This window comes from Battus philenor, unplaced genomic scaffold (assembly GCF_028537555.1).
Source record: "Battus philenor isolate CCGP_79_NKW_IND1 unplaced genomic scaffold, ilBatPhil1.0.hap1 SCAF_18, whole genome shotgun sequence".
Classification (NCBI taxonomy): Eukaryota; Metazoa; Arthropoda; class Insecta; order Lepidoptera; family Papilionidae; genus Battus; species Battus philenor.
In genome coordinates, this window is record NW_027181680.1 from 7,690,788 (window position 1) to 7,708,457 (window position 17,670).

A 17,670-nucleotide genomic window follows, 5' to 3' on the forward strand; every position below is an offset into this window, starting at 1 on the left:
CAAAAAAGATAGAAACCTACTGAATCGGTGCTTGGTTGATTGCTACTATTTGATTATTAAGTTCAGGCGATAAAAGCTACAGTTATAGGTTGAATTGCGGTGATGAAACTTTTCAATATAACTTAAATTTTCATTTAGTGACAATTCACCATCATCGTCATAATTTCAGCTGACGTCTATTGCCGGACATCAGCCTACCCACAGATTTCCTATAGGACCAGTTGGAAGCGGCTGAATCCATCGATTTCCGACGAACTTAACAAGGTCTTCTGTCCATATTGTGGGTGAATGACCTACACTGTGCGTGCGGACCCTAGTCTCTACTCAGAACCTTAAGGCACCATCGGTCATATATTCTGCGCGCTTTGTAGCCTGCCCAATATCACTTTAGGTTAGGGCTTTTATGTTCGTCTTCTGATTCGGCCCCATATGGAAATCCCGAGTATAGTTCTCAGTTGACGTTGGGCAATTATAAGGTTACCAATGAGGCCGAAAGTAAAAGACTGTTTCAATGCCCTAAGTCAGTACTAGTAACACATTAGTGGTAGACTCGTCTTTATGTACTAAGAGATACTGGACGAGGTGCTTCGTATTTTTCCAAACGCAGCCCAGCCGAATAATTAAAGTTTATTTTATCACTATTGGCACCAATTCCGACTAATTGGATAATGAAATTGCCAAAGGAACTGTTAACTATAAGATTATAATTGCCTTATGTTTGTCGCAAATTGTCTACACCGAACATTGAGATGTTATTTAAAACACGATATAAAACTAATATTTATGAGGAATTCTTGCTTTTCCTATTTAAATTATTTCTACGCATGGAAAACAAAAATTTAAAGTATTTGGGGTAGGTAAATAAAAATATTAAGTAAAATTAAATAAAAAACAGCGGTTTTAGATTTTATTATAAGTTATTTCGAATTTTATATATAACTGAAGTTAAAAATACCTTTGTAAGGCACTATGTTATGGTCCCACCAGACAAAAATTACTTAAAAATAAAATGACACAAAAAACGTTAACGTAAGCTTTACAAACAAACATATACAACTTAATAAAATATTAATCTAGTTTAAAGCTACACATTATTTTTATTATCGACAAAACTAAACAATATCCTTGTGATTATCATTTACTAATTTCATAGGAAAAAAATAAAAAAACATTAGTAAAAAGCACTTTGGTCTCACAAAGTAGATTAATACTAATGACCACACGCGTTGTCTTAACATCGATAATGATATTAAATAAATTTTAAATCAGATCACTTCGAGACTACACGAAACTTTAACACAATGTACATACCAGTATTTTTTCAGTACAAACAAATCATACACAACTAGTGGTATTAAAGTGACATTTGCAACATTATCTTTATCGCACTGGCATATATACATACAGCTTATTTGCAATATCACCAACATCTCGCGGTATGTTTACGGCAAGCACATTTCGTGTAGCATGGTAATAAAGCTAATCACAATGTTGCCAACAATCTAATTGATTTTCTCCATGTAAATAGTTCTACCACCATTAAGGTCATAAATTCAAATATTTACAAATTAAAGCACAGATTAATTTTTGTAGTATAAACATGATTTTTTATTTTATTTCTGGTAAATATTAATGTATATATATTTTTTAAACAATTGCATTTATCTTATAGACGAATGAGGATTTTTATTTATATATTGCACATAGAACGAAATTGTTTGACATGATACAGAAAAAAAATCCAATTATTTTATTTTTAAGTCATTTGACAATAATTAGCTATTATATAGGAGAACATGAATTTGTATGATGTAAATTTGAGCTACATATGACATATTTACATTGCACCAAAAAACTTGACTGACTGGAGTACACACAGAATATACAATTAATATGACAGATATCAGTCTCTTATATAAAGTATCACAATAAATGGATGTATTTTACTTTATTATGTCTTATCAAAGCTACATAACGCAACGGTATTTTTAGGAGTATATCATATTTCGAAATTACAAAAAAAATGTACAAATGATTACAAAGTTTTAACATGTCAGTAAATAAACACAAAAATTCAATATGTAATATGTTTAACTGGGCGTATATTTCAATTAAATTTAATATATTCACAATAGTAAAATTAGTTCATCTGGCTTAGGTTTCAATTTATGGTTTTGATGCTAATGGTTACATAAGACATTAGCTCTTTAGAATCCGTATAAATTCCTCGGCCGGTATTACGTTGCCAATTCCAATTGTATCACATAAATATCACATGTATATTTCATAACATCGTCATTTATTCCTTTGTCCGAAAATGTGGTAATAAACTATTGAAAAAAGTGTATATGTTTTAATTTTCAATAACTTAATAACAGTTTAAGCTTTAAAATTAAAAAAAAATTCCGAAAGTAAAGAAAGTTTATATTCCCATCACTAGAAATTTATTTTCCTATACTCATTAACCCTCTTTATTTCTCTAGCTACCCAAAAAATACTTACAAAATATATTGTTGCAACTTATTCAACTCATTTGCACGTAATTCGAAGGAAATTGTCCTTTTAAACCGTTGCACTCACCGAAATACCACTCTTCGTTCAACATGTGTGTGACGTATATCGTGTCCCCGGCGGAAAACCGCAAGTCGCCACTCTGGACGGGTTCAAAGTCATAAACTGCGGTAGCTACTTTGACACTGGGCATACACGCGGTCTCATTTGGCAGCGGTACCTTGATCTCCACGTAGTTGGCCGGAAACAAACCCTGGACGCCGTTGCTCAGTCTACCGCAGAGCCATTCTTCGTTAATTCGGCTGATTAAGTATATCGTTGAATTCGCCTGCAAATATATTTCTTTGATAAGTAAATTGTTTTACTTTACAAGGGATATATATGTAAAAGCCTTTAACGGGTGAATGTACAGCTAAAATTTGTCAGCAAAAAGCTTTAAGACATCTATTTCCAATCACCATATTAAAACGTCCACTCTGATCTATACATTCATCTATTGAAATGCGTCAAGCATACTAACTAACTTAATACAATTAGTTTTAATACATAGTAATCCTAATTTTGAAAAAGCTTTTCTAACTATTTTATCATTATGTTATTATTTTTAAAACTATTGATTTTTGGATAGGGTATGACATATATTAATTAAAAGCCAATGAGCCGAACACGTCTAACCAATCAATCACCCTGTATAACAAAATGGCTCAACTGTAATTTTCGTTTATGAAAAAAATTATGAATTCTGTAAGCTGTGATTTTAGAAATAGTATATTATTTGATTATTTTCACTTGCAATTTATTGCAGCATCAAACAATAACACTGACATGGAAATCGTAGGTTTACAGAAAGAGCTTGTAAAGTATATGTATATACATGTTTTCAATGTATCGAAGATCAGGAGAATCGGCATTAAAAAAGCCTTATTGCGACGATAGCGCAAAAATAGTCAATTACATAACAAGTGATTAATGGTATCAATGCATTAACTGTAATTGGAAGGTTGTTGACTGGCAATAAGGTGATTGTTGACTAGTTGCAAGATGGTATTGCAACATTGTTTGCTAATGTATTTTTATATTGAATGGAATCGTTATTTTATTATCAATTATTGTTCGTAATTATTTGTCATAATATGTTTAGCTATAACAGTAACATTTATCAAAATTCATATAAACTGAATTATGTATTGTCGTCAAAATTTTATTTTCAAACTAGTTCATTGCCGACTAGTTCTTGAAGCAGTGTATGTTTTCTCACGTTGTATCCAAGTTCTATTGTCTGTAATTTTGCACGAAAACCAAAAATGAATCATACAGGTAAACAATTATAACGATAAAAACCGATTAAACTCAGATAAGTGAGGATTATTTGATAAGTGGGTGAATCATAAGGATGAAAAGTTTTTGTAAAAATATTTCTCTAACCATTGGCAACCCATTCCAGATATTAGGATAATGTTAATGTTTGGCATATTTTAAAATGAGTTCTGTAAGTGGTAGGCGATATCGTCGAGTTCCTGTCGCCATTGATACGCCGCGCAGTGAATGGAAACTAAATTATCGCATCGGCATATCGCTTTTGTCCCGCGAATCGACGCCCACGCACGCGATAAAAATGAATATAACAAAAATAACGTAAACAAGTCGCAGCACGCGCCCGTTGTGCCAACAAAAACATTCAACGCAATGTTATTGCGTCAAATCATACGCTCGATATTAGTTGGCATGCTTCGAAACAAACCTAACGACGTAAAAGTATCCTCATTAATTCTCAATATCTCGACAACATAAACATTAGGCATTTTATCATATAAAGAGTAGCGTTCACGTGAGAACTCTTCGTATTGGTGGACACTACATCCGCAATACTTTCTGTGTTAAATGATTCTACTGGGAGCTGGAACGCGGCATTGGCAACGTCGATTTTCAGTGGTGTAAGTTATCACCGGTATCACACGTTGGTAATAGACCTGCCACTAAGGGACACTAGACATTGGCATACTTTGAAACAAATCTAATAACGTAATATCACGCACGAAAAAACTGAATCGCTGTTTCGCTAACGTGATATTAAGTGTGCACTTTAAAAAACCTAGTAGCGCATTGTTTATAACATAACAAGTAACAATATATACATAGCTACACACAAACAACTTAGCCATTTATAATGAAATATATTTTCGCAAAATGTCCTCACTTCCTGTATACTTTCATGCAATTACTTCACATTACACGACTACCGGATTAATAAAAAATATATTTTTAACATTGCACCAAACCTAAATAGTTATTTGTCGTAAAAGTTATTTTACAATTATTTGACAAACAAATATCTAAAATTTATCATCAATTTGGCCGTATGACGTCTACCGCTGCACACATACCTCACATATAGTAGTGCGAATTGCTATATGAAAAATCCAATTATCACCAGATAAAGTCTACATAATTAGTTTTTATTTCAAAACGAACAAAAGAGAAAAAGTCAATGACTAAAAAGTTTGGCAGTTCGCACAAGCATTTTAACCGACTTAGGAAACTAATGTACAAAAAAAATACTTGGCCTTTACACTATCAAGATCGTTTAGTTTTTTTTTTGTTGAAACCTCAAGAAAATTATAAAAGATATTCATATAAATGTTATTCAAAAAGACGTTATATGAATCTGTAGTTTTTTGTTTAACAATTGCCAGTTCTTGTAAAAAGTTGCATAAAGCTTATTTATAAATTCTTCTCGCAAACGCACGTGTATATAAACAGGTACGTAAATAAAAAAATCCCTCAAATATCACCAAGACGGCCGGTCTTAACTGCTTGCTTGTGGTCACTACTCGAGTACCTTTTGGCTTCAGTGGCCGCCAATTGCACGAGCAATGTGCCCCGCCGCCCACTGCCAACGAGCAATACTTTGAGCTATGACAGCGACATCAATTCTTGTTTTTAATTCGAACTCGCATCGAAGCTATGTGCATCATCCTTTCTATTGCTCTTTGAGTGACCTTGAACCTATTTATAAGGCCCAAAAGTAAGTGAAGTAAAATTTTTAAAACCGTATCGTAAAATTAAAGCAACCAAATCATAATTACGCAATCTATAAAAGTTAAGAAATAAAATGGTATAGAATTGTGTTAAGATTATTTAGTTCTAAACGTGAGTTTTAAATTCCTGTCCCCTTTACATCACACAAAACCGAACAGAAATACGAAGCAGGTCATCGCTGATACATTACTAACAATAAGAAAACAATTATAATTGTCTGTCGATAATAACTACAAGACGGATTTATCAAACCACTGAATGGTCAAAAACACTGAATATTAGGACAATGAACTTAAAATTCGAGCTAAATGAACAGACAGGAAGCGTATATTTTGAGCATACCGAAGATTCCTGAACAAGTCATTGATATTAAATTTTGTACAAATGCTAAGGAAATATAAAGGAGGAAATATTTTTTTGACATAAATTTCGTTAACTACGTAGTAATAATGTCTTAAAAATAATGACAATCGAATGAAATGCCCCAGAACGCAATGGTGAGACTTTTAAATAGTTTAGAAATATGCAGAATATTACTACTCAAAACGTAATTACTATTTCATAGACTATTTTATGTAATGGAGTGGCGACCACGAGCAGCGGCGTACATAGGCCCACGCCTTAGGTGCGACTATATATTAAAGTTCGCGGGAAGTAGCTGACATATGACTTCTTCAAATATTTGAAGAAGTCATATGTCAGTGGGAGACTATCGGCTGACATAATGATAATGTTTTTATGGAGCAGTAATCATTTTACTCTTACTAAGTAATAACCATAATATCGTTAAAAGGAAAAATTCCTTTTAAAGCACCTACAATATTAAAATCTGTTACATAAAATATATGAAGACCATCCAAAATGATTTTCATTGACTTTTAAAAATGATTTAAAACGTTGATGCAAATTATAGGTACATTCACATACATGGAAAAATTATTCACTGTCAGTATTATGGATTGTTGTAGGGATGTTTAATCATCATGGCTTCTAGATCATGCCATAACCACTAAAACTATATAAATATTCATATTCGAGCAGATTAAGATCGGGAGTAGCAGAGTGCCAGTCTTCTGCTCTGGTGGAGTCTAATAGGTTCGTTACGCTTGGGTGGGTATTCCTTTATGACCTCGTGCAGAGTCCTGTTGAAAGTACCTTTCTTGATATATAGCAGACTAAAGATATATATGAAAGGTAACTGGAAGTTTTATGTTTCAGCAATTATTAAAATTGAAGGTGCTTTTGCAATGGATTATTAATGTGGGATAATTATGAAAAATGAAGTAACAAGGACATTGTTTTCAAGCAGGCCTTAGTGTCGCGGCGACATCGTCGAGTGTTGTGAGGCGCGTGCTGACAAAGGGCTATTTGTTAATGTAGTATTCTGAGTGTTTATTGGCTTTAGTAATTAAGAATGTTGTTACCAATAACATAGGCACAGATTTTACGACATTACTAATGAATATATAAATAATTATCAAAGTTTATAGACTATTATGTTATAAGATAGAAAACAAAGTCCATATTCTTTATTAACATTGCGATTTGAATGAATGTACTCGAGGTAAATTAGCATTGAATGCAATAAAGCGGCCGTTCCAATTGGCACGAGTGACACATTCGTTAACGGCTATAAAGTTATAATTCACGTTAATAAGTACGTCCGTGAACGGATATTATCATAAGCGATAAAAGTTTACACAAAATTATTTCAGGAAATAAGCGCCGGAGCTTTATTAGGCCAGCAGATCCGGGAGGAATAAACCAACTATATTAAAATTTTAATTCATGATTAATTTTATATATCATCATAATGTTAGCAGTAGGACGCCCACAGCTGGACATAGGTTTCAGCTATGAATTTCCTATAGGCCCGTTTGGAAGAGACCTGTATCAAAGAAGACACTATCTTTAGGCGACTTTGAGGTCGTCTATCCACCTTATGGATGTACGTACTACGTACGCTTGTCAGTCCCTGGTTTCAACTCTAGAACCTTAAGGCAACGGCAGTCATGATTGGTAGGCAGTTATGATAAGGTAAACTCCTTAAACATGGATTCATTCAGATTCGACGACACTCTAAAAGGCTGAACCGCTACTCGACTGGCAGCTATTGTCGGATTTTTATTTAGATTTCTGCTACATATTTACGTAAGATAAGGTTTAGTTCTAATAAATATAAAAATGTATTCAGAGTAAATGGTTATTGGTGTAAAAGGGGTGAACATATTGATCATTTGTTAGCTTTAAATATTTTACAGATTTTTACGCCGCTTTATCAATATTTATTACACCTATGTACTATATACTACATGACTTATTTATTAGATGTATTACGTTACATTAATTAATATTTTCTATTGGATCGCGAGAAGCCAATAACTTCCAGCAGTGTAAAGTCTACAGGGACAGATAGTAAAATACAATTAATTTTAATATGTAGTAATCCGTATTTTGTAAACGATTTTTCTTACAAAATTATCATTACGTTATTTATTATTTTTTCTGAAACCACTAATTTTTGGATAGGGTGTACCATACCTTAATTGACACCAATAGAGCTATAATTTTATTCTTTTAAAGCTTTTACACTCGTGAGGAATCGCCCTGTATAACTAACTCTTAGACAATCGATATAAATTCGCGACTTGTTTCGAATATGTATAAATCGCCATCGTATCACTATGTAAATCTTTACCAACGTACCAATTTGCGATGTCGTGACTACTTCGCGAGCTCGCGGTCGTGTAGTATCAACTTGCAAACTATTGCTAAACATCAAGTACTGCACACGATTATACTATACTGATAACGTTAATGCAAGGCATAAGCCTTTCGATAAGATCACCAAGAAGACGCAACAGCGACTTCTCGCAACCTTGACTATATCGACCCTCCACCGTGTCTACTGAGGCGTGGTCGCCACTCAAGAAACTTTCATATAGAATATTAATATAACATTGTATGCATGGATATACCCGTTCATCAATCTAGTTATCATTGCACTAAGTGTGTAAATCAATCTATGGGGAGAAGCGCGCAGCTGTATGCAAGTCGCTACATTTACATGAAAATATCAAAAACAAAATAAAACCCCTAGCTTAAATTAGTTACTAGCTGTATAGTTACGCTGGATGTACAAAAACAAATTCCAGTTGCATTTGTATCTATATATAAACAATCAAGACGTCTGTTTATAAAACGATTCGTAAACGTTTTCCACTCATCGCTCCTCGCTAGTGTTTCTTCTTACGTTAAAGCGGCAAAGATTTCAGTGGTAATAACACATGAATCTTATACTACACGGATAAATTGTTGTACATGGAATAATGAAATTTTTTTGAATGTAAGTTTAAATCAATGGGTGTTTAGAAATAGGTGCAAAGCTTCTACGCCTATTTCTAAACACCCTGTATACAGTTATTTCTCTGAAATATGTTACTTTAATTTTTTTATTGGAATGTGATAGGTCAATAATTTCTGCATGTCTGCAGGTACAGATAGAAACAATAATTATTTTGACATGTAAATCAAATTTTAAAAATACTTTTTCTTACTATATTACAACGTTACGTATTATTTCTGAAATCATCGATTTATGAATCCGTAAAGGACTTTATGTTTAAAAAAAAATAGGACAATTGCAAGTAATTAAAATTTGGTGCTTCCGTACCATTTATTATAATCTTAGTTCTTCTTTTCAATTACGTTATTTATGATTTCTGAAACCATTTATTTTCGGATAGGGATCGTACATTAATTGACATCAAACAGGCTATACATACACCACTTTCAAAGATTTTACACCTACAATCAAACATCCGATACAGACAAAGTAAACTAAATACAATCAAAGAAAACCTCACGTCTTTAGTAAATTATTTCTAAATGGTTAACAACTATGATGATAATATTTAGAAGCATACTCTAAAGGTAAAATTACGAATAGTAAAATATTGACGTACTTAAAAAAAATGTACTTCAATTGGCTTTAATGTACAAGCATAGATGCAATAACTTGTATGCAATTATAACGTACCAACGGCCCGCGTACCAACAATGAAACAATTAACTAATGTACATATAGCGGAAGTTTACTCCAATAAATATAATAACACGTATTACCTTCAATGATTTTTTATGATATAAGTACATACATAATGCATAAATCGGACGGTAAAAAATTATATTCTGTGGTGTATTTATAAAGCACTGTAAAAAACTGTCAAAACTAAAATTTTCGATTACTAAATATTATTGTATTAAACAGAATTACTTTTTTATAAAATTTTTAAAAAATTTATGTACCACTATTTATAAAATTCAAAAGGCATATTGAAAGTAAATTGTCGAAAAAGGCATTTTTATATAAACGAATATTTACATGACACATGTTTTGGTAGGAAGTGTCCATAAATCTTATTTCATAAAGCATAGTATAGCATTGTTAATCTTTTATTAATTTTATATTGAGGATTGTTGTTCTTCTTGCGTCTTCTCCACAACTATAATACCTTACGAAGAAAAAAGTCGACGATCAATAAATAGTCGTGTTAAAAGTTCCAATGTTTAATAATTAAATTTAAACTTATCTTTATAATGTAATCAGTTGTTACCGTCCCAGCAATGAGTATTAAATTGATTTCCAATGTTACAAGATTTTTTTATCTCAATTACTTAAAATATTTATGTACTACAATAACGAAATAATGTTATTTTAAATTAATCTCCATTGCATTGAAGCAGTCCGTTCAGGCCAGTTATCAAGCTTCGCAATCTTTTTAAGAAAATTCTTTACTTCCAATGTCATGGATTGTATCAGGAAATTTAAATTATCAAGTACTTTTACCTATGCCATATTCTATAAAAACTTATAACATATATAGTCTTCTGATGAGGTCCGAAACGTTTTTTTTCAACTACTCTCGGATGGATCGAAGTTTCTAACTCTGTGCTAAATCTAGCTGTTATATATTATTCTTGGTTATGTAATATGGTATTACTAAAAAGCTTAACCGCCTTTTTCAAAAATCGTGCCACGATACACTTGTTCCGATCTTTTGAGATCTTTTAAAAAAATATATGGTTTAGTCATTCCTTAATAGCTAACACCACACCAAACCATCACTGTAGAATAATACCGTCAAATGTTTTACTCTGCTGAATAATTGCAAAATTACTTAAGAGTTTTTTTTATAAACATTGGTTAATAATTCTCTCTCGTCAATTAATACATTTCTTGTTACCTTCTATATGATCACTAGCATTCCTGAGTTCTACAGAAGGTACTCGTAGTGCAAGGATAGTTTGTTCAAAATAATGCCCAGAGCATTTTTACGATCGACACCTAAAGTTAAAAAAACCTCATTGATTATAATACGAGTATCTCATCGTTTACAGTTCTTACTTAAGCAGTAGATAGTTAAAAGTTATTTAGTTTGAAGAATAAAAAATGTAAATAGATATAAATAAAATTTTTGTAATAATAACACAATTGTTTCTGTAAACAGACCAATCCATTACCGACAAAAGTTTTAAAAATTCCCAAAAAAACAATATGAAACAGAATATATTGAAACAACCAATTAGGAATGACCTTGAACTTGAAGGTGACGTGAGACGACCCGTACAAGTATCCGACGGAAGAAAACATCTATAATAATTGCTATAACAAATCTTCTATAATAAGACAGCAACTTGGCTTCGAGCCACGGAAAATATTTTAGCAACTCGATGTTTGAAGCTGGAGGTAGTTCTAGAATGCTTAAGGAATAGACAAAATAAATTTTCGATAATATTAAATTGTTAAGGTCGTTTGGGTATTTAGGTAAACTATACTTTTGTATATATTTTAAGGTAAGATACTTTCCTAGAAGTATTGTTTTTTAAAAAGGTTTTTTTCGCACCTAATGATCGGTACCGGATTATAATCTCAGTGGACATTTACAGTTTTAGCGACTTGGATACGGGAGAGTGCCTTCAGCACTTAACCTTTCGTGTGCTTGACCGCCTTGAATTGACGCTAGGAAGCAGCGTTCATTAAACCTAACATCTAAAGTATAATTTACAAAATCACATTAAAAGTTGTTTGTCGTGAATCTACGTTAAGCAAACAAGGGTAAGGTGTTTTCGAAAATATACTAATGGTTTCTTCGAGAGGGGTTCTTCGAGAACTTCGACCTTTTACGGTTAGATATTTCACCGAATTGGATCGTCGACGAGATTGTAAATAGTCGAAGGCGTTTTATAGGGTAGCCAAACAAAGAATGGGCCAGTCATGGAAACGCGTTAGGCATTTGGCCAAATTTGGCTTTAGTAAATAAACTATTAATGAAATACATGTTTTTCGTCGTATTTCTGTTAGTTTAACGGTCATCTCTCTTTAACGACAAAGCTACACGACGTAACGGTCCGCGATATTTTAAAACGGTATGAAGGTGCCGTCAATGAATTAAAGATTAAATTCCGGAGCTTTGCGACAGACGCGGGGTCACTATAGAAATTAATATTCCGCAAGCTAACAAGTAACAAGTTGTTTAGGTGGATTGCCTTCAAACATTCGCCGCTTTTTATTATTTTTTCAAACATAATTTCTATCTACTCCTCTAACTATTTAATTGACATTAATTTAAAAGACTTGAAAAACTTTTTCCACTTTCACCATGAACAAAAAAAAATATTATCGGTTACTTCTTTAAATAATATTCATTTCATACATAGTATATCAGCTTTGATAATTCGGAACGAGGTGACGACGGAATGATTGAGTATTTTTTTAATATTACTAACTAATGTGAAACAAAGTTACCAGGCATATTATTAGACTATTTTTTTGTATTATATGATTGATACTATAATTTAAAAGTCTAAGCTTTAAAAAAGGAACATGTATAATATTCTGCCGGTGTCCACACTAATTCCTATTTGATTTATTAATTATTTTATTTTGAGTTAAAACAAATAAGGAACTCACTGAAATTAAAAATATTCAATAGTAATATCTTTTATGACACGATTATTGTAATAAATAGACAATTCATAAAAGCATGGCTCATTTATGGTTTAAGAAAAGCATAGAAAAATAAACAATTGTACCTTACTGTACTCGAATATTTATAATTGAATTACAACACAAGAGATGATGTGATAAATGAATAGAAAAATAAACGTGACTAATGTATATAACCAATTGAAGCGACAACATTGCTCAATTAAATTTAATAAATCTCTTTTAAATCAACAATTAAAAAGATTACTATACTGTATTCCCCGGAAAGAGGTAGTTCTATAAAATGCCCAAAATATCTCATTGGTCATTGATAATGCCGTAAGGAAGCGTTTACATTATCATTTTTTCAGACGTTGCTTTACTTCGTCTGCTGATCTTCTCATTGAATCTAATCTAACGTTATTTGAAATATTTCAATATAAGCTTGTGTTTTATAATTCAACGGATTTGAATTAAACTTTCCCAAGCACTTATTAAACAAATTCAATTTAAAAGCATCGTCGTAATATTGTATCTGCCTGTAGCCTAGCTCTGGGTGCATGCGTTAGAAGCGTGTACATGTAACGTCAGTTCAGGTATTTATGATTATTTCAATAAACAGACTGTAACTAACTTCACCACACTAATATGTAAACCGGCCATATGCTCTAAGGTTTAAATTTGATCATCATTGCAACTACAGAACGTCCACTACTGGACCTACACCTCCCTACATAGATTTCCGATAGAAGGAGTTGTAAAAGACCGGCATTCAGCATTATCCCATGACCTTAATAAGGTTGTCAGTCAATCTCGTGGGTGGACGACAAAACCTCAAGGCCACGCTGTGTGGCCTGACTACTGCTGTTCCTGCTTAATAACTTCCTAATTTATGAACCGATAATAGGATAAGTCCCAGGAAATTCGTAAAAAAACCTTCAACGAAAATTTTCTCGTGTTACATTCATAGCGACACTGATAAGTAATTTCTTAAAGTTTTGGTGCCGCCAATAAATGAAAATCAATAACAAAATAATTTAATATACCTGAAAATATTTGTAGTGTTTTATTTTCGATTTATATAATATTTTTAAGCCGGCCAATCCTAGACTTTCAATATCAGTAACATATATTGGTACTCGGCAGTGTCACGAGTATGTATGTGTGTGTTAAATAAAGGCTACTGTGAGAACCGATATTTTTTAAAAATTTATCAAATGTCAGTTACAGTTGCAATTTATTGCAATATTACTGTAAATTTAGTATAACTACTTTAATATTTCTTTTGTTTTATATCTCTGAAAATTAGTGTAAAAATCGAATAACATTTTGACTTCATGTTTTATTACCAACAACAGACGAATATCTAAAAAAAAGAAATCTAAATTCTGAATAACTTACTGCAATTAGTAAACTATAGATTACTTATAATTGCTAACCTAATAATATTACCTTGTCCAAATACAACAAAAAAAGATCACTCACCGTAAAACATAAATCTTCGTCGTGACCAGTAAAGTAATCGAATAACGCCACAGCATGAGGCTCCGATTTGTTATCAGAAACTTTTAGATCTTCTACAAGGTTCTCGGCCAAAAACTCTTGGGCGTCTTCGGGCCACGCATCCAAGTCATCGTCAGTGATTGGCGGCGGTGGAGGCGGTGGAATAGTAGGCATGGGAGGAGATGATTCTCTTTCTGGTGAACTATCGTGATCCCAACTAAAAGGCTTTGAATCCTGGAGACAAAACATATAATTTATTTTTAATATAAAAAATACTGATATTAATATTTATTTTTATTATTATATTGAATATTTAACAAAACCAAAGGCAAGGTACCCTAGCATGTAATAAAGAGTAATGAAACCTTTGGAATCTTTAGTTATGATAATTTCAAAATAAGGTATAACACATCCTATTATTAATTTTATAGTGTAAAAGATTTTTGGTTTAATTAAAAAAATGTAAAATTAGTTTTTGAGTAACCAAAACCTTATGCTATCTATAGCATAGACTGCAAAACATAATATTGATATGATTATTTATCAGTTACAGATTAAATTAGTTCAAAGAATAGAAATTGTTCTTGCAAGATTAACAATTAATATCTTTTTAAATAGAGCAACAAGCTGACAATAGTTTACCTTAGAGGCATTTACATATCTGTGGATTGGTAGTGGGGTGAGAGTTGAGGGGATAAATTTAGTCTAAACCACCTATTTAGTGAGTTCAAGAATAGACATTAATCAAATATGTGGCATAAGTGTACCTCCGAGAAGAGACCTTGGCTTGGATTATAACTACATTAAATTGTAACGAACGGACGTTAAACTTTCCGGTGTCAATAGTGACACTATACTTATATTAATGAGATGTAATCCGGAAAAATAATATACAAAACTAAATAACACAACATTAGTACTAGTTACTTTAATTTAAGGTGGTATGTCTTGTTAATAAAACTCTTGAGCTGGCATGCTGGCTGCCCTTTTAAATGGAACACAGTACCATATGTACAGAGAATCCTGTCAATAGGTGCAGGTAATTTTTCTACCCCAAAAAAAAAGTTTTTTCTAAGAGAGACTTAAAAAATTACAATATAGGTTCATTGATATTTTTAAGTGGAAACCAAAGCTACTCCTATAATGCAAATAAGTACCTAACATAGCTACTTTTGCAACATTATACACCAAACATGTAGCACACAGGTCATTAATTATTTTCTACTCCTTCATCATTATTTCAGTTTATATTAATAAAGGCCAAACTCATAAAATACACTAGAGGAAAAACAAATTTGTACAATTATATTATTTTACAAATTTGCTGAATTTTACTGATTTTTATACATAAAAGTATCATATTTTCATTTTGTCATGCTGAAGTTATGTTTGCTTGTGGGCCATTTGTTTACCTGGATATTGGATGGCAAAGTTCTAAAGGCACTTTGCTCAGAGCATTTTAAAAGTTGGTGGAAACCATGAGGAGCCTCAGCTAGATCCATTACATATTCCAATGACCTATTTATCTACTTAGTAATAAGCATGGTATTTGGATGAAAATATCAAATCAATGTTTATAAGAAACAACTATAAATTTATTTGATATTTATCTTGTAACATTTACACATGTATTATTTAATTAAATTTTATTTTATGATATTTATATATCAATTAAAATTTTATTCAGAAATAAGATATTTTATTAGAAATTAAATTAATGTTTAAGTTGGTATTATAAAAGATGGATATTCTACTTTAATTACAATCTACAAACAAGTGAATTATGTGAAATACTTACAAAATTATCTCCAAATGTGTTGCTAACTTTCTGAATGGGCATAGTTGTATTCACATTCATAGACGTAATTGCCATTGTGCTAGATGTACCCTTCGGTATTGAGATTTCAGGTGGCTTGGGTCTTGCAGGTTTTGCTCTTATTATTGTTGGTCCTTTTAACACAGGATATGTTTGAGTATTACTTGTTAATTCATAAAGATCTCTATTCAGTGTTGGTTTCTTCATAATAGGAGGCCTTTGTGCAACTGGCTGAGGTGAAAATGGATCAGTTAGGATTAAGTCATCCAATGTATTCTCCTTTTGTATATTTTTTTTATTGCCAATAAAAAGATCAAAATCATCTTCAAATCCACTCTCAGCTTGTGAAATATTACCACCATTAAATAAGTTATGATGATTTGTGGATGTTGTAGCATCAGAGCCGAAGCTGTCCACACTGAGACCGTCACTGCTGGATCTTGTGGTGAAAGTTGGTGAGCTTGGTGGTGATGACAAATCAATCAATGCTCCTGTTTGAACATTTCGCATTTCACACTTTGGAAACATTTTACTAGTATCAACTTCACTGGGAAACTCTGACAGAGTGCTCTGTTGTTTAACTGTCCCATTTTGGTGAACCGACTTGGTTTTACGAGACAGAAGAGTAGAGAGAACTGTTGGTTTCCTTATGAAATGTGAAGGTTTAGAAGGTACATCAGGCTGCCTGGATAACTTAGGTGGAGGTGGTCGAGGTGGTGGCTTTTTCTTCTGGGCATATTGAGGTGTTGGTTCAAAAACATCAGCCCCGAAAGGATCATCATTCCAATCTGTCACAGGAGAATAGCGATTTACACCGTTCAGTGATGGTACAGATGGTGCAGGACGCATTGGGCCCTTCATACCTGGTAAGATGAAAAAATATTAAATTCATGATAATTTTTTAAATATGCATTTAACTAGATTATCAAAAAAGATTTCATGCAATAAAATAAAATTGTGTATTAAAAACCTGTTTCATAAATAACAACACTTTCAAAATATGTCTACGACAAATTTTAAAGAAAAATATTGCAAAAAACCTACCTTTTTTAAGTATTTTCAAAAATGTTAGTTTACTTATGTACACTTAAAATAGTTAAAACTGATGAACAATATAATGAACACTAATAACGCGGTACAATGAAGTTATAGTATCAAATGCTTTGGTGATCTACATTACACTGACCAGTTCCACCAAATACTAAACAAAAACAGCTCACGTAACGATAGCAATGCTGATAACGTCGAAATCCACCCACTGACGTACTCTTTTGCGTAGTATCAATGTATCACTAGCGGTCGTAGGTACCTGGTACGACGGAGAACGGCCTTGATTGGGTGTGCCGTAATAAAATGCATAAGATTTGTCTTTTACAAATTTTCCCTTATAACACTAACGGTAATTTAATTGATGGTGGACTTACATTATAAATGTCTTATTGTATGAAACTACGTACCATGCTTAAAAATGTCCATTATAAAATTATTTATTGTCCAAACTGACAGTTAGTTAATAGTTATTATTTGATTAAATTACTAAGATTGAATAAATTCGGAAAAATTTTCTATTATATATAAGAGCTAGTTAGATTTTAGAGCTATTAAATTCCTGTAAACAGTATAAAAATTTGCTTAGATATAGCGCCAACTAGTTGTTACGGGCTTAAGACACAAAGATGACTCACTGTCACTGTCAGAACTTGACAAATTTTAAAGTATCCATAAACGTAACGATTGTTGACAAGGTGGTTCTTATTAGGCGCATACCTTGTTGTATTTTTAAAGGAGTAAATAAAGACGTCAGATCATCGAT

The 17,670-nt window shown here is 32.2% G+C and overlaps 1 protein-coding gene across 4 annotated transcripts; it reads right to left on the minus strand.

Moving 5' to 3' along the window:
* Positions 1–900: 900 nt before the first annotated feature.
* Positions 901–17,631, minus strand: l(3)05822 (lethal (3) 05822). 4 transcript variants are annotated; one of them, XM_068763454.1, is made up of 4 exons: positions 17,543–17,631; positions 15,840–16,720; positions 14,024–14,275; positions 901–2,839 (listed from the first exon to the last, which is right to left on the minus strand). In XM_068763454.1, exons 2-4 carry the CDS (start codon positions 16,716–16,718, stop codon positions 2,525–2,527), a joined length of 1,446 nt encoding a protein of 481 aa, XP_068619555.1. In that variant the 5' UTR covers positions 16,719–16,720; positions 17,543–17,631; the 3' UTR covers positions 901–2,524. The 4 variants fall into 4 exon arrangements, with proteins under 4 accessions (XP_068619555.1, XP_068619552.1, XP_068619554.1 ...); XM_068763451.1 differs by lacking the exon at positions 17,543–17,631 and adding an exon at positions 17,315–17,532; XM_068763453.1 differs by lacking the exon at positions 17,543–17,631 and adding an exon at positions 17,078–17,298.
* Positions 17,632–17,670: the final 39 nt, after the last annotated feature.